This window comes from Bactrocera neohumeralis, chromosome 5, assembly GCF_024586455.1.
Source record: "Bactrocera neohumeralis isolate Rockhampton chromosome 5, APGP_CSIRO_Bneo_wtdbg2-racon-allhic-juicebox.fasta_v2, whole genome shotgun sequence".
Classification (NCBI taxonomy): Eukaryota; Metazoa; Arthropoda; class Insecta; order Diptera; family Tephritidae; genus Bactrocera; species Bactrocera neohumeralis.
In genome coordinates this window covers 70,184,909-70,210,530 of record NC_065922.1, presented here as the reverse complement: position 1 = coordinate 70,210,530, position 25,622 = coordinate 70,184,909, and the positions used below count along the sequence as shown (strand labels likewise).

Sequence of the window (25,622 nt, the reverse complement as noted above, 5' to 3'; positions counted from 1 at the left end):
ATACAGTTAGCTGAAAAGAGAGCGAGCAAGTGAGCGCTAATGCCTGGATATAAGAAACAATGTACAGTGGTGTCCACATATTGAGACTAAGAGTACTCTATGCTACATTACAACGCCAGAGTTCATTAACTAAAGTTGAGGTGGAATAACAAAAGCCTTGCTGCTCTTTGAACTCACCACACAACACTACCGACGCCAGTTAATTTCTTGCTTGAACAAAGGTAAACGCTTAGCTGTTATTGCCAGCTCGTTAGCGGCGAGCGTAATAATCGTTAACAGCGCAACGGAAAAAATTCAGCCGTTAACATAAGCATTATTGCTAAGCTAACGGTATAGGTAGGTATATGCGTTAAACGCTACAATTTCATACACCACAAGCTGCTGCTGTAACTCACCACAGACACAGTAGTGTAGCCAATATTTGCTTTGGCCAAGCAGTCATCAGTTCGGGTCGGTCATTTAACGGTGCATGTACGGCGCAGACCAATGGCGCCACGGTAGTGAAAGCGTAGTGACACGAAAGTGTTGGAATAGAGAATATATTATAAATTAATGACATATTAGAGTGGCGAACGAATGTAGGCAGAACAAGAAACGAGAACAAAGAAAAAAGTGAAAAATATAAACAAAAAAATAACCGTGAAATTTAAGAATTGAGAAGAAATAAACACGAATTATTTCCACTTCTACATTCACACATTAATGCCGCGCTGCTCACGTGTATGTTTGCGTAATTAAAAATTTATGTTTCTGCGCCTTGAAATATGCTATAAACACACACATATTTGTTTTGGCAGTAGCTGGCTTTAAGGCGTGCTTTGCTTGTGTTGGTGCATGTAGTTGTTTCGAAACAATTTTTTGCCGCTGTGTGCTCCAGAGCAACGGTGTCCCATTGCAGCAGACACCGTGGTACGTCATTGCGGCGTGCCGTTATCATTTGCTGCCGCAGCACGCTTCCCACGGGTGACGTTTGCATTTTTATTTTTAAATCTTTCGTTTTACCTTTGTTTGCGAAAGTGCTACAGCTGGCACGGTTGCGTAAATGCACGCTCGCCTGCATGACAATGCGAATTTTTCAGCAGCAAATGTGGTGAGTGTGAATCTTTTTCGTTGTAGAGAATTTTAAATATTTAAAATATTTTCGAGAATTATAAATGTTTTAAATTTGTTTGAGGAATTTGAGTTTATAATTGTTTGAGTATGAAATATTTTTTTAAATAAAATGTGAGGAAAAAGTATTTTGATAATAATAAAATGTTAAAATAAAATAGTTTGAGTTATAAAATTAAAATTAAATAAATAATTTTGTATAGAAAAAATATAAAATTTAAATTATTGGAAAATAGAAAAAATGTATAAAATCAAATTAATTTAAAGTTTTAAAAATTCATATTTTTTAATGTAAATTACAATGAAATTAAGAGTAAAAAAATTATTAATAAAAAAAATAAATGACATTATATAGAAATCCAAAATAAATATAGCAAAGAGATATACAAAAAAAAAAAAAAAATATAAATATAAAAAATAAATAAATTCAATGCGCAATTGTTTTTAATAAAATGTGTGGAACATATGTTTTGATATTAATAAAGATTATAGTATATACATACATATATAAAATTTAAATTATTATGTAGTTTCTAAAATTAAAATTCTCACTAATAAATTGCATGGAAATTAGTAACAAAAATAATTTTTTCAACTAATAAAAATAATGAAACTAAAAAAAAAACAAAAATAAATAAACATAAATTGAAGGAAATAAAAAATAAATATGTATATTTTGGGTATGAGAGTTCGCTAAAATATTGAAATGCTCCTAATTGTAGGCAATACTTCAATACTTTACTTTTTATTATTAGTAATTTTATTTCAAGGGTTTAATATTTAAATTTCGCAAGCTAGATAATAACGAGTCTGAATAATTAATATAGATTTTTATTTTTATCAAAATAAAATTGTCAAACACAAATTATATGGAAATTAGTAGTAAAAAAATGGAATAAAATAAATAAATTAATTAAACTATATGACGAAATAAATAAATAAATATAAATTGAAGGAAATAAAAAAATATAAACAGAAGGAGAAAAAATAAATATATGTACAAAAAACTAATAAATGTTAATATTTAAAAAATAATAAAAAATTAAAAAAAAATTTAAATAAAATTGTAATTAAAAATATATTTTTTATTTAATATGTTTATTTATATAACAGTATTAACAGAAATAAAATGAAGAAAAAATCTTAATTTCGGTTGCACAAGGTATAATTTACACAAATGCAAAAAATTTCTTATAAGAACTTGATTATGATCGGTCAGTTTATATGGCAGCTAAATGCTATAGGGATTTGATGTAAACTATTTTTTCGGAGCTAGTACCGCTGCCTTAGTCTATAAACCATGCCAAATTCAAGTGAAAAAGTTTTCCATACAAACATTTCCAATAAAAGAGCAGTTTCTTGGGTAGAAAAGGGCATGTGTTTCCGATTGATATATCAGAAACTGAGTGACTAGTTCGCAAATATATAGACAGACAAATAAATGGACAGACGGATATGGCTAAATCGACTAAGCTCGTCAAACTGATCATTTATATATACATTTTATAGGGTCTCTCCGGTTCTTTCTGGGTGTTCAAAACTTCGTGGCTTAATTAATATACTCTGTTTAAGCTCTTTAGAGTACAATAATAACATAATACAAAATTATATTATATACCTTAGTTGCATAACAAAATATTATAAAACAATATTGTAACAAAATTTTTAAATAAATGTTCACTTACTTTATTTTTTTTAATCACCTGAAAGTATATAAAAGCAGAAAGTAATAGATTAGTAAATTTCTATGAAAAGAAATAATTTTGATTATCACTGAAAAAATAAGTAAAAAACGATTATTAAAAAGAGTAAGTAGTAGAAGAATTACGAACTTATTATTTCCGCTATCTTTGCTTTGAAATCTTATAAATAACTTGAAAAATGACGTACTAAAAAGCCATTAAAACTAGTAAATTATTAGGCGACGACCATTGAGAAATATTATATACATATGTATAATGCAAAATAACGTAACACCTTTTTTCAAAAGTTTACAGGCGAAGGAAAAACTATTTTAACTTTAAAGCTATTATTCAGTGGTCAGACAAGATTCCACTTAAAGCTGTGGATATTCCAACCGCAACTACACATGACTTGTCATGGTAATATAAGCTTCTCGGCTATGTGACTTCGCTAAAATATTGCTGATACATTATGAAATGCGCCTAATTGTAGGCAACACTTAACTTTTGTAATTGCAGTTATTTCATTATGCACTTTAGAAATTTTACTTAAAGGGCTTAAAGTTTAAATATCGCCAGCTCAATAATAAAGAGACTGAAGAGAATAAATAGAAATAATATTTTTTTAATGGGTAGATCTATAAAATGATGAGATAAACAAACTGGTGTGAGGGATATATTTTTCTTCTTCTTTATTGGGGTAAGCTCACACCACTTTTGACTTCATTAAAAAGTTTTTTTATAAATGATAAAAAAACCAACTGAGTGAATATCCTTTAAAGAAGTAGAGATGTTGAGATACTAGAGAAAGAACAAGTTTTTTATTACACAATTTTCACTTAAAGGTACCTGTGAAAGCTTTTAGGGTAGTACAAATCTGTTGCCAAGTCTGCTGTCTCAGTGGAAACTTTGTTAGCATCGAAAGTAATATTTCTTTAATATTTTATTTCAATTTCTCCATCTGTGTGGTCAAAAATAGATTGTTTTCCCAGCTCAAAATTCGGCTCAACTTCATTAAATCTGATAACTAATTTTTTGATTTGAAAGTGGTCTATAATAACCCTAAAATATTTTGATTACTTTAATAAAAATTAATATATATATTGAAGAAGAAGACTGGTATTTAGAGTTAAATTACGATTGCAATCGTGACAAGCAGAATACTGATATTAGTATTGCTTTTGGTCAAAAATTGATTTAAAACTCTCTGAAGCTTACATGCGAGAGTCCTTTGGGACAAAAAACAAAAAATATGGTTAAAGAGCAAAGTGTGAGGTATGATAGCAAATGGGTAGTAAAAACGTAAAATTACGATGTATATATATGCTGTGCTGCGGTTGCAGCCATTGAGATAGCAGCAGATTTACAACTCCGGAGTGCAGCTTCCCTCAAAAGTGACCTTCCACTTAGACAACAGGATAGTTTATATTTGAACTCATTGAAAGTGCATTCAGGGTTGGTCAAGAAGTGCTAACCTAGCATCGAGTGTCTTTGTGATAAGACATGACCACACGGAATAACAGTAGTATGGAGTGGTCGTGAAATTATCTTCTGTTGTATTGGAACATGCTGGCAAAATCCCGGCGATTGCTCTATTATATACTTATTACCAGACGCCATAGCAGCTGTATACAAAATATGATACAATATGTATAACCAAGACTTATATTATATATTTATGAACTGGTAGGAATGAAAATTAAACGCCTGACAAAACATTGTAGCATAAGCGTTAAAAGTTATTTTTAGTGAGCGGAAAAGTTGGCGCTCGAGACTAACCTAATTTTATTTTTATTTTTATTTCAGCGGCCAACTGCTGCGCGCGTAATATAAGGACTATAGAAGTACATTTCTGTCGGCGACATCTCGTGACTCAAGCTGATCAGAAGCGCGGGGTGGTTTAACCACCCCACCAGCCAGTGCATACATATATATGAGTTTTAGTTTTTGGTATATCGAACATTTGTCTGCAATTGTGATAAATATAAAATAAAACAAATTTCAGCACAAATTTAGTAAGTACTTCATCTGAAGCTAAATTGGGTCAAACTTGTTTGCTTCAAATTCCCAAAATCTGCCAAAACTTTATATTTTGTTAATTATTTGAGCACGTGAGAGGCATTACTGACCTAAAACACTTGTTTGGAAATTTCTGGTTATTTTTCGATTTTTTTTTTGTTGTTTTGTTGTCTGGTCTGGTTTTAGAGTTATTGCTATGAGTTTAATTGTTGCAAAAAAACAAGAAAAATAAAGAAAATTACCACAAAAAATGGGCGCTGAAAACTATTGTTTCAAATTTTACGCTACACAACACACGAATGTGGTGGAAATTAAACGCTGTAACTGGAAACGCGCGTATATACTTATGCACATATACATATACATATATGTATAACCATATATATTATATATTTATGCTCCACAACATGTAGCAAGCGTTAAAAGTTAGCTGAGCGGAAAAGTTGGCGCGAGACTAGAATTTTATTTTTATTTTTATTTCAGCGGCCAACTGCTGCGCGCGTATTCATTTCTGTCGGCGCCGTGACTCAAGCTGAAGTGCATACATATATAAATTTGTGTGCCTGTAATTGTGAAAATATAATAAAAACAAAAAAACATGCGACTGCACACTTTTTTTCTAATATTTACATATACAAATAAGTATTTACACATTTCTATTCGTAATCGTATGTGCGCGCTTAACAGTCGGCTGTTTTAAGTAATATGTGTTGTGTTAAAAATGCATGTCTGTGCCGTCTGCTTCCACTTGTCTGCTATTTTGTCGCTAAACCAAGCGACCACGGCGGCTATATGCACTTGAGTGCACTCCAAAAGACGCTTGAACGCTGCGGAGAATACAAATGCATGCACACTTATACATACATATATAGAGTATACACACATATATATAGTACAAATGTCTGCTTAACACATACGCTCCCAAATACAAAGAAATTATAAGCATTTCGTAGTTATACATAACATATTTATAGCCTGAATAAGGTATATTAAGTTTCGCCTGAAGTTTGCAACACCCAGAAGAAGAGCCAGGGTGATGAGCTGAGTCGGTTTAGCCATGTATATATCCAAACTAGTCAACCTGTTTTTGAGATATCGATCTGAAATTTTACACAGGTTTTTGCGTCTTCAAGGAGCTGCTCGTTTGTCGAAGCCGCCTATTTCGGATCACTATAGCTTATGGCTATCATACAAATGGATTAAATAAAATCAAGTTCTTGTATTGAAAAATTTGTTATTTGACAAGATATCTTCATAAAATTTGACACTGATTTTTGTTGAAGGCAATGTTATAATCTCCGAAGAAATTATTTAAATCGGATCAGCATAGCATATAGTTGCCATACAATCTGATCGTTCAAAATCAAGTCCGTGTATAGAAATATTTTTTGTTTGTTAATATATCTTTACGAAATTCGTTATAGATTATTGTCTAAGGCAACGCTATAATCTCAGAAGAAATTGTTCTGATCAGAATGCTATAACATATAGCTGCCATACAAATTGACCTTTCAAAATCAATGCCTTCTATACAAAACATTTTTATTTGGCAATATATCTTCAGGAAATTTGGTACAGATTATTCTCTAAGACTAAACTATAATCTCCGAAGAAATTGTTCAAAACGGATTACTATAACATATAGCTGCCATACAAACTGATCGATCAAAATCAAGTTCTCATAAAGAAAACTTTTTTATTTGGCAAAATATCTGCACGAAATTCGGCATGTATTATTGTCTAAGGCAACCCTACCATCTCCGAACTAATTGTTCTGATCGGATCCCTATAACGTATAGCTGCCATACAAACTGATCGATCAAAATCAAGTTCTCGTAAAGAAAACTTTTTTATTTGGCAAAATATCTGCACGAAATTCGGCATGTATTATTGTCTAAGGCAACCCTATAATCTCCGAACTAATTGTTCAGATCGGATCCCTATAACGTATAGCTGCCATACAAACTAACCGCACAAAATCAAGTTATGGATCTTTTACTTATTATGTCTTTTAATGCTATAAGAAATTTGAAGGGTATTACAGCTTAATTTCTTGTTTTTTGTTGTATCATATATACATATGTACGTATATAAATCTTCATACTTTCCTTTCACACACACACAAACATTTAAATACAACTGTATGCTAAATTCACAACGCGCTTGACACTTCACTTTGCTTGCGTCGCGCCATTTAAGTGCACTTTAAATATTATTTGTTGTTTTAGTCATGGCGCGGTCTAGAAAGCATTGTGGTACGCTACCACTTGGCTGTTCTTTAAGTGGCACACATACATACACATATATACATACATGTACATGGCACAACAATGTGTTAAGCTTTAGCAATTCAAAGTTCTGCCATTTCTTTCCCCACAATTTCTTGCGCCTTTTGTCTTGCTTTCCATCACTTGCCTTGATTTGTGTTGCTTTTGCGCTTTTCTTGGCATTCGCTGACACATTTAGACACGCACACACACATATATACTACACACATAGTATGTATACACTTCTATCTCCACATATATGGCTGTGTTTGTGTAGTACAAAGCAGCACAGCTGCGGTCTTGGTCACAATTCTTCATTGTTGTTACTATAACTCTACTTCAGTGTACGTATGACTGTACTTACATATGTATATGTACCTCTAATGGTACATTGTATATGTACCTGTAATGGTATATGTACATATGTATGCACTGTAAAGCCTTTGCTCGCTGAGCATGAAATGTGATATGTGGCACAGCACGGTGCAATGACTTATGGCTGGCTGCTGCGTCGAAGATATGAGTAGATATACACACACATACACAAATTGGCCACACACACATGAGGTATCATGTGCGCCAAATTGTAGCAGCACACAGACAGTGTTGTATTTGAAATCCTTTGAATGTTAATGCAAGTGCTTTTTGTTGCAAGCACTCCACTTGGTATGGTTTCAATTTTTAACATATTTTTTATGTGGAAAATAGTTTTCGAAGTAAGGAAAATACTTGGTGGTGGTGGTGAAACTTGCAGTTGTAAACTTTTTTTAAAGAAATTTCAAAAAAGAACTAAATAAATATTAAAACATTTAACAAAATAAATGAAAATGTTTTAAAAGTATTTTTTGTAATGTTTTTAATTTTTTTTTTAACAAACATTTGTCAACATTGTTTATATTTTTTTAGAAGACCAAAAACATAAAATACGAACAAATATTTGGACTATTTTATATTCAGTTAATTAATATATAAGGAATCTAATCCAATCTAAGGTATTTAAATTATAAATTTTTGTCAATTATGGTTCATATTTATTAAAGATAAAATACATATATTCACTTTTTAAAAAAAACTGCAAAAAAAATTAAAAAAATAAAAATGTAAAGCATTTTCAAAGATTTATGTTTTAGAAATTAAACTAAACATAAAAAATATAATTCTATTTCGGAAAATAATACCATTTAACTGAAATATAATATTTCTAATTTGCAGCATATTTAAAACAGTAGCAAATGTAAAATAAAAACAAAAAACACATTTGCAATAAATAAAATAAACATAAATTAAAAAATATATGAAAACATAATTTATTAATTTGGTTAGGTAAACAAATTAGGTTTAAAATAATAATTATAATAAAAAAAATTGAAAAACATTTAAAAAATAAACACAATAAAAACTAAAAACAAAATGTATGTATATATAACAAAATTACAAAAAAAAAATAATTAATTAATTTTGCTAGCTAACAGAATAAAATAGTTCTTACTTTTAAAAGAAAAAAAATTGCGAAAACGAAAAAAAATAAAAGCAATATTCGAAAAAAAATATAATAATTATTTTAAACAAATAAAATAAACAAAAGTTAAAAACAATTATAAAAAACTTAAAAATAATTTTAATAATTAATTATAAAAACTTAAAAAATAAAATCAATATTTGAAACAAAATAAAAAAAAATATTTTTATACAAAAATATTGCAAAAATAATTTTTATTTGTTTATATTTTTTTTAGAAAATTTTTATTACAAACATAATTTTTTTTTCCATGATTAATTTTGTCTGAGCAAACAACATTTTAAACGAAAAAAATCGGATTTAATTTTAGTATACATTTTTTATTACAAAAAAAAATATTATTTTTATTAGCTTTCTCTTGATAATTTTTTTTTATGACATATACTTATATTTTTTTTCAAACAAACAAAATTTGAAACGAAAATGTTAGAAAAATTAATTTTTAATTTTATTATAAATTTTTATCACACAAAAAATTCCTTCTTTTTGTATTTTCTTTTAATGAAATTTTTTTTATAAACAAAGAATATTTGAAACGAATATATGTATAAAAAACAAAATGTCAAAAAACAAAATTTTTAACTTTATTATAAATTTTTTATTTCAAAATGAACCTTTTTTGGTAATGAAAATTTTTTAAACAACAATATGAAAAAAAAAAAATAAAATAAAAACAAAACATAAAAAATTAAATTTTTTTAAAAATTAATTAATTTTTTTTTATTAATTACATTTTTTTAATTTTAAATTAAATTAAAAATAACAATATGAAAAAAAAAAATAAAATAAAAACAAAACATAAAATTAAAAAAAAATTAAATTTTTTTAATTTTAAATTAAATTAAAAATTAATTAATTTTTTTTTAATAATTACCTTTTTTTAATGTTATTTTAAATTTTAAATTAAATTAAAAATTAATTAAATTTTTTTTTAATTAATTTTTTTTAATTTTATTAATTAATTTTTTTTAATTTTATTAATTTTTAATTTTATTATAAAAAAAATATTTGAATGTAAAAAATTAAAAAAAATTTTTATCACAAAAATATTATTCAAAAAATTTTTCATCTCCTATATTACTAATCATTATACATTTCTTTTGATTTCATGATATATTTTTTCCAAACTATTGTTTGTTTGTTGCAACAAATAATAAATATACAAATAATATTAAAAAAAGTCATAAAAAAATTTTCTTTTGGTAATTTTCTTGTATTAACATATTTTCACCAAATAAATATAATTGTGTTGACACTCGAAATATAGGCATTTTAGAAGTTTCTACACTTCTCTCAAATATTTGTTAAAAAAAAAATTATAAAAGATATAAGACGAAATGTTTACAGTTTTTTTCAAAAAAAAAAATTATGATAACATTTTTTCTAAAAAATTTCAAATTTTTCTTAAAAAAAAATTAAAATTTTGCATGTACATATATTCGAAAAATAATTATTAGAGTGTATAGTTTTGTATGAAATATTCCTTCAAAAAAAATATTTTTATGTTTCTTGGCAGTTTTTTTTTCTGAAAAATAAGGGTAAGGGTTCTAGTTCTTTAAAGTTTTCCAAGTTACTGAATGACTGCACTGAAATCGAAGTGAAAACTCTCTGCTTCACTAAAAAAATTAAGATATACTACTTGTATATATTCTGCTTTGTTAACTCCATTTTAAGTGACTTTCAAAATACGAGTATGAGGATACGCCAAAGCCATGTAAATGTGACTCGAAAATATACATATATACAAGTAAATATGTATAATATCAAGGCATTTCAAGCGAAATTAAGTCTCATAAGTATTGCTATTGTCGTACTTCTGTTATCTCGATTTATCAGCTTTTGCACTTAACTGTTGACAAGTCGACGCTTAAGTCAGACAGATGTATGTAAGCATCTATGTGTGACTGCATGAGTATACATATATGCTTAAATACAAATATAGCTTTGCAGTCTATCTGTAAGTATTATTACACCCAGCCTCACACAACTACATGCGCAATGTAACCAACAATCCCTACAGTTGTGCTGAAAAGTGCACAAACTTTATAAGAATCAACTCACATTTCTATGTGTGTGTATGTGTGTTAGCTTATACAGACTGTTGTAGAGTTTTGAAATATTCGACATTGTTGTTGCCTTTAAGTAGTTTTATTGGTAGACCCCGTAGTGTACTTTAAGGGCGACATGTGTAAAACATGCTAAACAACAACAACTATTTGCGTGTACAACAAAAATGCTGATAACAAAGAAAACGCATTTTAAAGCTGGACAAAAAAAAACAACAACAATAGAGAGTTTGCGAATCTGCATAATGCTTAAAGTCAGAAAGCAAAAAAAGAAAACAACAAAAAATAAACGACAAAAGAACCGAATAAACAGAATACAATTATGTTCTTACAATCAGAGTATAAGTTGGATTAAAGAAAATTTATTCTAACAAAGAGTATTTAGAAAAATATTCAGAGCGTTCTAAAATGTAAATACAGAGATTTGCCGTTCTGTACTTTAATGCGCGCTTTTAAGAAACTGAACATATGAGATTACTTTCGAATGAAAACTGGACTCTAGAAGAGAAGAAAAGTATAAAGAATACCTCGGATTGTACTCTAAGTCATGTGAATATTCGGTCCAGACTCTGGCCAAGGTACATTGCTTAGTTAAAGCAGATACTACATGTGCGAATGACATCTCAAAGCAGTGAAACAACCGATAACTAGCTAAAGTGATATAGATGATGTTACTTTCCCACTGACCAATAGGTTTTCTTAACAGTATCGGAAATCTGAAGAATATGCTGTTCAAATAAATGCTCGTTACATGAACCCATTAAATTTTTACATGGACTAATTGAACTGAAGTCTGCTAGCTCGGATCCACAGCTACACGGTATGTATGTAGGAAAAACTCAAAAAATCTCTTTTCGAGCATGTAAACTAAACGAAGTGAGGTTTGGTAAACGTTTGGATTCGAAAACTTTCTAAAAAATTGTTTATACTTATACAACTTGCTCCTAATGCTTCCTCTACTATACATCAACAATATGCAGATCTCATAAAAAGTTCAAGACAAGATTTACTGTGGACAGTTCTTGAGTGGCTAAGTCCTCAGCTTTAAGGGCTATACCAGTGTGACGCATGAAAAATTAGGCGATTTTCGTGAATTTTTTTTTAAGTACTACATTGAATGTTTCGACGTTCTATGGATGTAATAAAGTATATTTTTAGCTATATTACATTTTTTTTACAAAAATATTAAAAAATAACGGAGTCATGTGCAGTCTGCGGAAGTGCCGAAAAAAAAAGTGCCTCAACTGCTGGCATGATTCTGGTCGATTGAGTAGCTGAAACAAAAAAATTCAAAATGTTTATTAAACTTAAATATATTTTCTATACAATGAACTACGATCTTTGAAAAATATCAAAAATTAAGAAAATGGCGTAATTTTGAAAAAAAAATCGTTTTTTACGAAAAAAATGGTCGTTTTTTAATGCCAAATTGACAATTTTCAACCAATCAAAAAGATCGTAGTCTATTGTATAGCAAATGTATTCAACTATATCCAGTTTTAATTTGAAGTCGATCGGTCAATTTCTCGTTGAGTTATAATTTCAGCAATTTTGAAAAATGTCGTTTCGAGAAAAACGCGTTTAAAGTTTCACTTATATATGTTTGCACCTCTGAGCGGTCGCTATTTAAACGCTGCCATTCAAAAACTATTTAAGATACGACCTCGCCTATTTCTCAGGACGTTTTAGGATATATAAACTATCGAAAAAGCAAAAAAAAAAAGTTTTTGAAAGTGTCACACTGGTACAGCCCCTTAATAATATTAATATTTTTTTTCTTTGAGACTGTTTTACACTCGATGAGAGACGGATTTGTTTCCCGACGATTTGTTTACCAGACAGTATTTTCCAAGAAGTCGAGATTCATTTTATGCAGTCCCAGAAATTGAATTTATTTCTTTCAGAAAAAATCATCACACGAACCTCCAGAAATTGAATTTATTTCTTTCAGAAAAAATCATCACACGAACCTCCTAAATACTTCAAAGGCAGTTCAAAGTTCGTAGAGCATTCCAGTGATCAGACAGTATCCAAGCGGAGAAGTGAGAAGTTTTCGAACTGCGTTTCAAAAATGAAGAGACGTTGTTCCCTTTATAAAAATAAAGCAGTTTCAAGATTTCATAAAGTCTACAGTATCAGCTAAAAAGCTTTAGAGTTTATATAAGGTAGTCAGAGTCTAAAAATTATTCAGGCGTCACTAAGAGCTTAAATTAGAATCGAGTTAAATGAGCTTCAAAGCCACACTTTGAAGTGCTAACGTGATTATCTTGGATTATACAGACTTTTTATATGGGCACGATCTATAAAGACCAGAGGAAGACTATTGCTTAATCGAGACACTAGTCTCTAGATACCTAAACAGTGATGGTCAACTATGTTTTGGGTAATACAATATAAAATCTGGAACGGTTCGATTCAATAAGTATTGTTTTTGATGGGTGCGTTGGCTTGAGGTCTACGCATTTTGGAAGTTAGTAACCTTGGGCGAATTTTAAATCCTTCATATTTCATATTGGAAAATATATTCATATTGGAAAATATATTTGAAGCAAGAGAAGATCATTAAAAAAGCTAGCAAGAAGACCAACAAGGATTGAAAAAACTTGGTTTCCAAAATAGTGGATCAATGACTGGTTTGCCTGAGCAGCAAGCACCGAATTATATAAAAAATTTGATATACTGCTACAACAACAATGATTGAAACAGCTTTTTATATAGGCTTAGGCTTATTAGTTTATGTTTATGCAGGGTATATTTCAAGAATTTGTTTTCATAAGCCTGTACCTTAGAGTTTTAAGGGTTAGTTTCAACTACCTTTTTTATTATTGACCCTTATTCGCAAGCCAAAACACCTCAAACTAACTAGTACTATTTCGCTGAAGGTATTGTACATTTAAAGCAGCAACAATAACAAAAGCAACAAGCACTTATTTACACCTCTAGCCAACTATCCAGACACAAGAGACCTGCAATCAGTTACATGCTAAACTTTTTCCACGCCTCAATAGCGTGAACTGTAGTAATTTCTGTATACAACAACAACAACTAAAAAAAACAAAAGTAACAATAACAAAAAACCGAAAAAAATAGCGGCAGAACTTGAAAAAGTCTTGCAAAATATATGTGCAGTAGGCAGCGCTTAGACATGGAGCACCCGAGCGTATACGTAACATTGTAACAAACAACATCTAAGTCGGATAATAGATGGTTAACTGACGGCTGAAACAAAAAAAAAAACGAAAACCAAGACGAAGAGTGCATAAGTTTATTGCGCTTGCACCTCACTATATATAAGTAAGTACATATATACGCTACATATGCTTGCACATTTATGTGTGTGTGTGCTTTGGCTTGTATAGCAACTTCATTGCAACACGCCATGACAGCTGTGCGCCTCTAAGCGTTGATGATGCTGGGGATTTAGCTGTAACTTGGCCGAAGTATGTTGAGAACAGCAACAACAACAACCAGTACGGCTGATGTAGTTGTATTGGCCGGCAGCCGTTGAGGCGTGAGAATCCGCTCTTAACCGGGTTGTTAGGGCAACAAGTTGTTGAACTCATCTCACTTGCTTGCTAATATATGTAAGTATGCATGTATGCAGCGGCATGTATGACTGAGGCAAGGAGGAAGTGTTGAGTAAATATTTACGAATGTATTAGAATGTTAATGGCTTGAGAGGCAGATGAGCGAAGGTTAAGCAAATAGTTAAGCGAGGTGAGCCCGCAGCGGATTGAATTTGCTAAAGAAAATTGTATGGCACGTATATGTTTTCAAGTGAGGATGTAAAAAAAATAAAGAAGTTTGAATTTTGAATGGGTTGAGCGCCTAAAAGTGTGCACTAATATTCAGTAATTTTCTTTATTGTAGATTTTAATATTTTGACTCAGGGTATATAGTATGTTAACGTGAGACTGAAAGGAATGTACGGTACTTAACCTGAGGGCAAGAACTTACGAATCGAATAAATTGAGTTAGAGAAAAAAGTGTAAATAAATGTAAGGACAGCAGCAAAAAAAAAATAATAGATAAAATACTTATACCGTGAACTCTTAATAGACTTCACTTACATATTTAAGAAAATTTCATAAAATTCCTTAAAAGACAGATGTTTTCAAAACACCGATCGACACTAATCGAAGTCGATTTCAATATACTATATCTTCCGTGGTGAATATGATACTTTATTTAACTGAAATGATAAGGTTAGGTTTGGTTCAATGACTGATAATCAAGTTGGGGATCGCACTAGGACTACTAGTTATATACATTCCTTACTAAAGCTAGAGCTCCAGTAAACCTAGTTATAAGTCTATAAAGTACCTTAAGGTCAATACAAATCTGCTCAGACGTCTTATATCTATGTATTCCCACAGTTTAGCGGAACATCTGAAAGTTTGAGCTTACAGATGTTTCTGCCTTGTTATCACAAAGGCGGGATAATCAGAATGAATTTATTGAGGTTTTTCTACCTTGTTTTCTTCCGAACGGCTACTACAACTTGCCTCCCGTAAGATTTTCAACTATATCTCGAGGACCCAGATAGAGCAATGAACAGTTAGAACTACTAAAAAGAGGCAAAATGTACTGAAGGTGAAGAGCTCACAAGGTCTGTTGCGATCCACTAAAGAATCTTATGTTAGTACTAGAGTTATTGGCATCCCAGGGTTGGTCAAGCTGCCGTCAAGCACAGCTATCTAATAGTAGAAGGAACGAAGATACCGCAACTCCACTCGTTCCCATTCTATTGATAGCGGAGCAAAGGTGACTTTTCCTGCCAGATCGTTAGCTTTCCGCTATGGCTTGGCATCCATACTAGCGTTATCATAAAGTGATTCGATGCCGTTGATGTCCAGGGTTAGCCATTTCTTAGCTAGCGTTGAACGCACGGTTAGGGAGCTCAAGGTCAAAATAAAGGATCCAATATTCACAGTTTGGCGCAATAGTTTTAGAGGGAATTCGGGCTTAGTTTATATGTCTTTTCAACTCAGAAGTCGAAACTCGCTGTGTCACATTTGTTTTTCGGGCTCTGCTATTCGATGATTTAGCTGATGACGCAACCAGGTAATTGCAAGATTTATCAACTTCGTTTAGTCTTCTGCGAGTCCGTTCCAGTAAAATTTGTCTGTAGCGATTTTTATTACCAAATAGTAAGTCACCTTCCGAATTTTAAGGTTTTAGTAAGTCATCCAAGTGGTCCACAATCGCATTTAGTGCTTTAAGGAATGGTTCCGTAGTAGATACTCAATTCAAAGGAAGAATGGGAAATTTCCAGACGATCTCTACACTTAAATTAGTTTGTTCCGGGTTTTATCCTCAGCTGAAGAATACGTGAAAATGGGTAACTGGGACTCCATCTAAGTAGGACACCCAATATTTCGAAAGAGAATTTTTTGAGAAATTGGTATCGATGGAATATCTGAAGAAAATACGTGCTTATTATTGCATTGCATTCCTATTTCACTGGTATCAGAGAAGTCAACATATTTGCAAGTACATTTAAGATGAATAAGGTCTGACGTTTAATGAATAGTTTTCGAAAATGTATAAGTTTCAGCAATATTTTGCTCTGAAATAGGTGCTGCTTCTCCTGTTAAAGCTCTAAATCTAGATAAAGAAACGAGTTCAGATCAGCCTCAAAAGATGTCTATAACTTTCTCTTAAAGAATCTCAAATCGTATATTAGTAGAAACCACTACAAAAAAAGAGATAACACAATTTTAATTAATATCATTTCATTAAACATTCATATAAAGGCATACATACATACTTAAACATCACATTTGCAGAACTTTATTCAATCACAGACCGTTTTCTTTTCTTTGTCTGCTCTTTCCAGCTCGACGCATCCTCGAATAGAATGCAAAGCCACGCCAACCCACAAAAGGACAAGTCAAAACAAATAAAGCAAGCGAAACAAAGGAGAAACACGCCGCGAAATTGAACTAAATTAAATATTTTCTGCAAGCTTTGATGCAAGAAGAACCAAAAAAGCGAAAATAAAAAATAAAAGCCAATTCAAAAAGAAAAGCTAATCGATATATGAAAAAACCGCAATTTGAATGAGCAACAAAAGAAGTAAGAAAAATACAAAGCAAATACAATAACGAGTGAAAATGAGGTGGTAAGTGCAAAAAGAGATTTCCGCATAAATAATTAAAATGAATGGAAGTAAAGGAATCACGACACAAAAGTAAGCAAAGTGAAAATTTTAGCTTAAAGCAGATGGATTCAATAAAAATGAAGTGATATATAGGAAAAGGGGTGTTAGTCGATAGACGAATCTTAAGATATGTATATTTGTTTATACATCAGAACTGGACCAAGTCACTTTAATTGAAGAGCCAGTTCAGAGAACTGTGCAAATTGCAGACATGTCTATATGGCTTCCCTGCACTAAGTCCCTTTAACTGAACTTGCTGATAGAGCTTTAGGAAACTGTTCTAATTGCAGCCACGTCAATTGCAGCCTTGAATATTAGACCTTCTAACTAAAGTTGAACAGCTGATAAGAATTCAAAGAACCACCATAATTAGGGCTCAAAAATCTTCGCATTACACCAACGTAAGTGCCATTATATCTAAAAGACAACATGCCCTTAGATATTGTCCAGGAATGCATGACTGTCACTTAATTTCCTCATAGGGGGTCCGAAGAGGTCGGGGGACATACCTAGATAAAGACCGCTTGAAAACGTTAGCTCTAGTGAAGAGTATATTGAAGAATATGCAAGTACTCTCTGACCACAAGCCGATTAGTGAAAGTCTGAGAGCTTTTAAGTTCCTAAAACCATGGATACAACTATGTATATATTCTTCTCCGGAAGACACTGGGCAAGCTTTATATATACCTGACAGTTTTTGAGGTTTCCTTGTTGCTAAGCCCAAGTGATTGCATAGGCTGTTGGAATAATATTTATTATTTTAATATTATCAGTCCTGATACGGTTATCAATAATTTGCTGACAAGTTTAGTTTCATACATAGCAGAAATTGTACCGAAGTGTTAAGAAAACACGGTAAATTTCACCCTAGAAGATAACAGATAATGTTTCAGTTTAGCTGGGTGAGGATTTGCCTATTCAAAAATAAATCCTTAGCAAAACCCAAAGTGCCACTGCTGAAAGTTAGTAAAATTTCTGCTGGACTTATAAGGGGTAGTATTAAATATTGCTGAGATAGACTTAGCTTTCGCTGTGGTTGAATTCAGTAAAGGAGCCAATGTGTAAGAAGATATCTAAGGACGGACTAGTTGGAAGTTGTTCATAGATTTAGTGTTGTTTACCAGATAAAATCAAGTTTCTTTGTAAATTTTTTTTTCAGTTTGAAGCTGAATCTTTGTTCAAAATCTACCATCTCTTCTGGATTTGATTCATTCTGACACTACTGTATAAATCGTACTTAGTAGAAGAGCTGTATTTTAAGAAAAACAAGAAAAAACGTTAACTTCGGCTGCACCGAAGCTAATATACCCTTCACAGGTGCATTTCTTTTAGTAGCTATGTGTTCAGTTTGTATGGAAGCTATATGCTATAGTAATCCGATCTGAACAATTTTTTTCGGAGATTATATTATTACCTTAAGCAGTAACCCATTAAATTTTGTGAAGATACCACATCAAATACAAAAGCCCTTGATTCCGATCATTCGCTTTGTATTGCAGCTAAATGCTATAGTGAGCCGATCTGAACAATTTCTTTGGAGATTACATTGTTGCCTTAAAAATAATCTGTACCAAATTTCGTGAATATATCTTGTCAAATGTGAAAGTTTTCCATACAAGAACTTGATTCCGATCGTTCAGTTTATATGGCAGATATATGTTATAGTGGTCCGATATCGGCAGTTCCGACAAATGAGCAGCTCCTTGAAGAGAAAATGAAGTTTGCAAATTTTCAAAACGATATCTTAAAAACTGAGGGACTAGTTCGTATATATACAGACGGACATGGCTAAATCGACTCAGCTCAACATACTGATCATTTATATATATATACGAGTACTTTATGGGATCTCCGACGCTTCCTTCTGGGTGTTACAAACTTCGTGACAAACTTAATATACCCTGTTCAGGGCATAATTAAACAACAAAACGATCAGAAAAATCAAGACACTCTAACAAGATTATTTGAAGTTTTCAAAAACACTTCATTAATTTAGTTAATTAGTTTAGATACAGATACAAATTGCTAATTAACTCAATTAAGCAACTGTTGGGTACCACTTTTAGGTACATAAGGGGTCAGTAGGGTAATCTTTTTTCCAAAATTGTTTTTTCTTTACATTTTCTGTTCCTTTATACCCTTAGAATTAATGTAGAAGGCTTCGAAAAAGGTCCAAAAATAATAATACCGCTCGACTTTTGGAGCGCTCGGAGTGCACAACTGGCACTTTAAACGCGTTTTTCTCAAAACACACTTTTTTAAACTGGCGGACATAATTCCGGTCGAACTACTCAACCGATTTGCTTAATTTTCTTTAATGTTCACAAAACGCCTGGCTATCGTCCCTATATTTTTTATAATTTATTGACAATATTGTGACAAAATTTATGTAAAAAAACGTGGGAAAAAAGAAAAAAAAAAGAAAATGATAAATAAAAAATAACTTTTTTTCATGATTCTAGTAGGGACGCTAACCACTCACGTACTTTTTAAGAATAAATTAGGTTTTTGTGTTTCAGATGATCCAAACATGAGAAAGATCTCATTCACACAGCCATTTCTCCGACAGATGTCATCAAAAAATTCCGAAAAAATTTGTTTATACACTTCACGATATACCTCATGATATGTGTAAAAAGTTCTATTGTAGAAAAAATATTTCTATGAAAAAAAAATTTCAAAAAAACAGGCTAGATTACCCTACTGATCTGATATTTAGGTAAATGATATGAAAAATAATTTTCGAGCATAACAGATCAATTGAAAAGTCGTCGGCCTCACCATAAATGCTCTACTAGAAATAAATGATGATGATTAAATGAAACCTTCAAAAGAGTATAAATGTGACAGCAGTCGAATCTTAAATTGTGAATTATGAGTGAAGCAATTTTTGTTATTGTAAAAATTGGATAAAAAGAAAATTCGTTTGTTGATAAAATATTGCTTTTTGGAGGGAACAACTGTTAGAAGCTAAAACTTGGCATGATAAAAAGTTTTTGGACACTGCCTCAGGAAAAACAACCATTAAGTGTAGACGCGATGAAATGAGCACCGCAGACGGTGAACGCTGTAGACGCCAAAAGTGGTAGTTACCGACGAAAACCTCAAAAAAGTCCACTAAATAATTTTGGATGACTGTAAAGTGTAGTTGTTCGAGATAGCAGGTATTATAAAGATATCAACCGAACGTGTACGTGTATTAAATACGAGTTTTTCGTCGATATGTGCCAGTCGATGAAACATGGCTTCATCATTTTACTTCGAAGTTCAATCGACAGTCATTCCAGTGGACTGCATAAGATGAACCAGCTACAAAGCGTGGAAAAACGCAACAGTCGGCTGGCAAGATTATGGCGTCTGTATTTTGGGATGCGCATGGAATAATTTTTTTGACTACCTTGAAACGGGACGGACCATCAACAGCGACACACATAGACATTTCACAAGTCAGTGTAAACGATAGCAAAAATCCATCAGTTGGGCTTCGAATTGTTTCCGCATCCACTCTACTCTTTAGATCTGGCCTCTATCGACTATTTGCTGTTTTCAGATCTCAAAAGAATGCTCGCTGGGAAGAACTTTTCGTCGGATGAAGAGATTATTGCCAAAATTGAGACCTGTTTTGAAAATTTTAATCAAAGGACAAATCTTTACGCCAATTTAAGTCGCCTTTTACTTTGTTTTTTGAATATTTGGCTACTGCGATGGTAGCGCCATCTATCGGTCAAACATTATAAAATAAGCAATTAATTACAAATGAAAAATTTATTTAAAAAAACATTTTCCAGTGGACCAAATTGTGAATCTAAACCATTCTCGAATCTCCTTGAACACACACAAAAAATTTCATCAAAATCGGTCCAGCCGTTTAGGAGCAGTTCAATTACAAACACACGGTCAGAAGATTTATATATATAAAGATATATCGGTATACATATAATCCATTACTAAACGACATATGAAATATTTATAAGCTTTATTCGCTTTAAAGGCATTCCATGGAAGTTCTGGGAATGCAATCAAAATTCCAAAATTTTATTATGCACTGACAAAAAAATTTAAATAAAGTAATGGAACTCTTTTAGCTTGGTTGGCTACAGAGTTAACTGATTTGCATGGCAAAATACACGTGTTTGCTTAAATAAATAGCATAAAAATATGGAGAAAGCGCTGAAATTGAACTAAACAAGACAAAAACAAAACTCAAAGCCACAAGCAAAATGAAATGAAGTGGAAAAAAGTTTTTTGAAAATAAATACTTTTTTATTTTAAAATAAATTTTTTTATTTAAAATAATATATACTTTTAAATTGAGTTTTTTTCTTCTAATTCATTTTTCCAATAGCAACCAAAGCATAATAAGCACGCATTGAAGAGAACAACACAGCATAATCGAAAAAATAATTTGAAATGCCAAAAAAAAAGCTAGAAAAATTGGTTGCGCGCAAAATTTAGAAACGTGCCAGCGAAAATTTCATCAGAATTTGACAACAACAACCAAATCAGCGTACGCAGAATGAAGTAAAATTTCACTAAGGCACGCGCACAACAAAAAAATTACAAAAAACCAGAACTAAACAGCAGCAATTTCGCTGCGAACGAAAAGTGAAAGCAAAACACGCAAAATCAACCAACACACAATACAAATAACAGGCGAAAAAATCGCAAACTCAATGAACGAGAAATTATCACTGCCAACAGCCACACCCATTGAACAGCTGCAACAACAACTGCAACAGCATACCAGCACTTGTGCGACCATTGACCAGACGGATTATCGCTACGAATCAACGCTGCCAGCAGCAGCAGCAGCATTGGTAACGACAACAACAAATAACCCAACAACATACCAACACGACAGCAGCAGCAACAATAATGCCACAACGAGTGGCATTGACATGGGCTGCGTGGAAAATGGCGCTGGTGGCGGCGGTGGTGGAGTCGCGGCAGCCGTTGTTGCTGGCAGCGAATTGTATCGCTACGCATCGGTAGCAAGTTTAGGCGGCGCTTCGACTATGCTCGCCGTCGATGCTTATATGGCTGGGTCGGGTGTGGGTGTGGGTGTGTCCGCCCAGCCCGCGCCACTTGCAGCGTCGGCCGCGACAATTCTCAAAATTAGCCACACTGGCAGCGTGAGCGGTGGCGGCAGCAAAGGTAGCACCGTGAACAGTCCGCACAAGCAGCAGTCGGGTGCACCGCAGCGCGACAACGTTTGCGGTTGCTTCGGCGGTGGTCGCGACGGTGGCGGTGCGCGTGGTGAGGATGCTGGTGGCGATAAGCAGCAATTGCCCGCGTTGACTTTTTGGCCCGCATTGTTTGCCAATTTGGGTATTTGCACGCTGCTGCTCGGCTATCTATTCATTGGTGAGTACACAGTTCGTGTTTATTACTGTTTTTGCCATCGATTTTTTTTGTTGTTCATTTTTCTGCGGAATTGGTGTTGTTGGCTTTTGTGTGCTGCTTTTATTTAGAAATTTTCGTTTCATAAATCAATGGATTCGGCGTGCATATCTCTTAGAAATTCTGGGTGGTAGGCAAGTGAATGACATATTGTAGGCATTTTAAAGCAGAATTTCGGCAATTCAATTAATGGCTACACATTTTTTAGCTTTTACGTTGAAATAAAGATAAATTTACTAAATTTTTAAGATGTAGAAGAAATTGTAGACGTATAAAAAAAATTCTTGAAAAATAAGGAAATATTTTAGTTAGCTTAAAAAATTAAATCAACAAAAAATTTAGACAACTTTTATTTCACAAAAATATCTGATATTTTTTTAGGATTAAAAAATTAAATTCTTAAAAAAATAAAATTTTGAAATTTTAAATTTCAAATACCAAAAAAAAAAAAAAAAATTTTATTTAAATGAAAAATGCTAAAATAAATAATAAATTTAAGTTCAAATTTCTTTTCAGGTAGGAAAAACTTGAGTTTTTCAGACTTTTTTTTTTGGAAATTTTTCAATTAACATGAAAAAAAAATTTAAATACATACATATGTATGTGAAATTGTTTGATTGAAAAATTGAAAATAACAGATTTATATGCTTTTTTTTTGAAAATTTGATTTAAAAATATATCCTATATTCAATTTAAAAAAATGTAAATGTTAACATTTTGAAATTTTTTTTTACATTTTCATAGTACTTGTAATTTTTCCAAAAAAAAATTAACATTTTTAAAATTTAAAATGTAATGTAAACGTAAAAGTTTTTTAATTTGTTTTGGAAAAATTTCAAGCAATATGAAAAATGCAATTTTTTTTTTTAATTTGTATTAATTGAATATAGAACATAATATATTTTTATATCAAAAAACTTTAAAAAAAAAAATTTTATATAAATGAAAAATGCTAAAATAAATAATAAATTTAAGTTCAAATTTCTTTTCAGGTAGGAAAAACTTGAGTTTTTCAGACTTTTTTTTTAGAAAATTTTTGAATTAACATGAAAAAAAAATTTAAATACATACATATGTATGTATGTGAAATTGTTTGTTTGAAAAATTGAAAATAACAGATTTATATGCTTTTTTTTTGAAAATTTGATTTAAAAATATATCCTATATTCAATTTAAAAAAATGTAAATGTTAACATTTTGAAATTTTTTTTTACATTTTCATAGTACTTGTAATTTTTCCAAAAAAAAATTAACATTTTTAAAACTTAAAATGTAATGTAAACGTAAAATTTTTTTAATTTGTTTTGGAAAAATTTCAAGCAATATGAAAAATGCAATTTTTTTTTAATTTTTATTAATTGAATATAGAACATAATATATTTTTATATCAAAAAACTTTAATTTTTTTTAATTTAATTAAAAGTAAATGTAAAATTTTTTTTGATTTTTTTTTGAAAAAATTTCAAGCAATATGAAAAATTCAAAATTTTTTCAAAAAATTTTTTATTATATGAATATAGAACATATGTATTTTTATATCAAAAAATTTAAATTTTTTTTTTATTTATTTAAAATTTTATACGATATTTGAATTAAAGAAAAAATTTAATATTCAAACATTTTAAGCTTCCAAATTCTTTAGATTACCAAAAATTAATTTTCATAGGGGAAAAATGTCTACTATTTACCACAAATTTAAAAAAAAAATTAATTAAAAGTAAATGTAAAATTTTTTTGGAAAAATTTCAAGCAATATGAAAAATTCAAATTTTTTTTTTAAATTTTTTATTATATGAATATAGAACATATTTTTATATCAAAAATTTTTTAATTTTTTTTAAATTTACTTTAAAATTTATACGATATTTGAATTAAAAAAAAAAAAATAATATTCAAACATTTTAAGCTTCCAAATACTTTAGAATACCAAACATTAATTTTGATAGGGGAAAAATGTCAACATTTCGAAATTTTTCAAATTTATATAGAAATAATAAAAACAATTTAGTAGTTAAAAATTACAATTTTTATTATAAAAACTTGGAAAAAAGTCAACCTAAATTAGAAAAATTTTACATTATTATTATTTTTTTTTAACTCAAAAATGTTGATAGAAAAATATCCGAATTTTCATTTTGAAATTAAAAAAAATCATAAAAAAACTATCCAAACTTTTATTTTGTATTAAAAAAAATTATCAAAAATTCGAAAAATATTTAAAATTAATTTTAAGAACTTCTCAAAGTGAAATAAATTTAAGAAATTAAGTTTTATGCAGAAAAATTGTAAGTTTTATTATAAAAAATTGGAAAAGAGTCAATAAGACAAATTGTGAAAATTTTACATTATTTTTATTTAACATTTTTTCTTCACTAAAAATGTTGATAGAAAAATATCCGAATTTTCATTTTGAAAGTAAAAAAAATTAATAAAAATTATACGAATATTTATTTTGTAACAAAAAGTTTTTATAAAATTTCGAAAAATATTTAAAATTAATTTCAAGCATCTTTTTTTAGTTTGAAAAGTTTCAAAATTTGGAGAATTATTGAAAAAATTGAATCAATTAAAAAAAAAAATTGAGGCTTAAAATTTGTAGTTTTCATCTCAAAATATTATTTTTTATAAAACGTAGATGATCAACAAAAACTTTAAAATTAGAAAAAAAAATACTTTTAAATGATTTAAAATCTAATAGCTAAATAAGACAAAAAAATGAGACATCATATCGCCTTCTGTTGTTTATGTTGAAGGAAATTTTCTCATGATTTATAAAAAAAAAAAACAATACGAAATTCAATTTTTTAAAGCTTTTGAGTTTCTTTGCAAATGCGGTCTTTTCTAGTGCCTTTCACCATATAAAGACTCCACAGAACATAATAGGCTTGACTATGGTGTCGTTGAGTCAGAGCACCACTTTCGGTGGGAGACCCCACCTTTTGCCAATGGCTTCTCTACAGCAGTACAACGCAATCGATGCCTCTTTTGCTCTCTCTTCAATATTCGGCTTCCATAAAAGCTTCCTATCCAAAATAAGCCCTAGATATTTTACTGTATCCACCGATTGCAGACGGATGTTTCTCATTTGCGGCAGTGGTGCCACCAGGATCTTACATCTAGTAAATATTACCATCTTAATTTTATTTGGGTTGATGGCGAGACCACTTCAGACTGCCCAATTTGTTACGACGCTGAAATATCCCTGCGTCAACTTGTATACTTTCCTTTCGTACAGAACTTTCCTTTAACCAGAAGTGTTACATCCTTGTCGGCATATTCAATCACTCGGCAGCCATGATCTTCAAGTTTTTGAAGCAGGTCGTTAATGACCAGGATTCATAGAAGAGGAGAAAGAACTCCACCTTGCGGAGTGCCGTTCATCCAGAAGGTCGAAAG

The 25,622-nt window shown here is 30.7% G+C and overlaps 1 protein-coding gene across 3 annotated transcripts in view; it reads left to right on the top strand.

The window, feature by feature from the left end:
* Positions 1-435: 435 nt before the first annotated feature.
* Positions 436-25,622, top strand: part of LOC126758139 (uncharacterized) — a 33,645-nt gene continuing 8,458 nt past the window's right edge. The window contains exons 1-3 of one of the 3 annotated variants that reach the window (XM_050472211.1): positions 436-1,090; positions 16,503-16,741; positions 21,172-22,190. In XM_050472211.1, the coding sequence (XP_050328168.1) occupies positions 21,500-22,190 (691 nt within the window). In that variant the 5' untranslated portion in view covers positions 436-1,090; positions 16,503-16,741; positions 21,172-21,499. Of the gene's footprint in view, positions 1,091-16,502; positions 16,788-21,171; positions 22,191-25,622 lie in introns of all 3 variants that reach the window. The other 2 variants (XM_050472210.1, XM_050472212.1) reach the window with 2 other exon arrangements.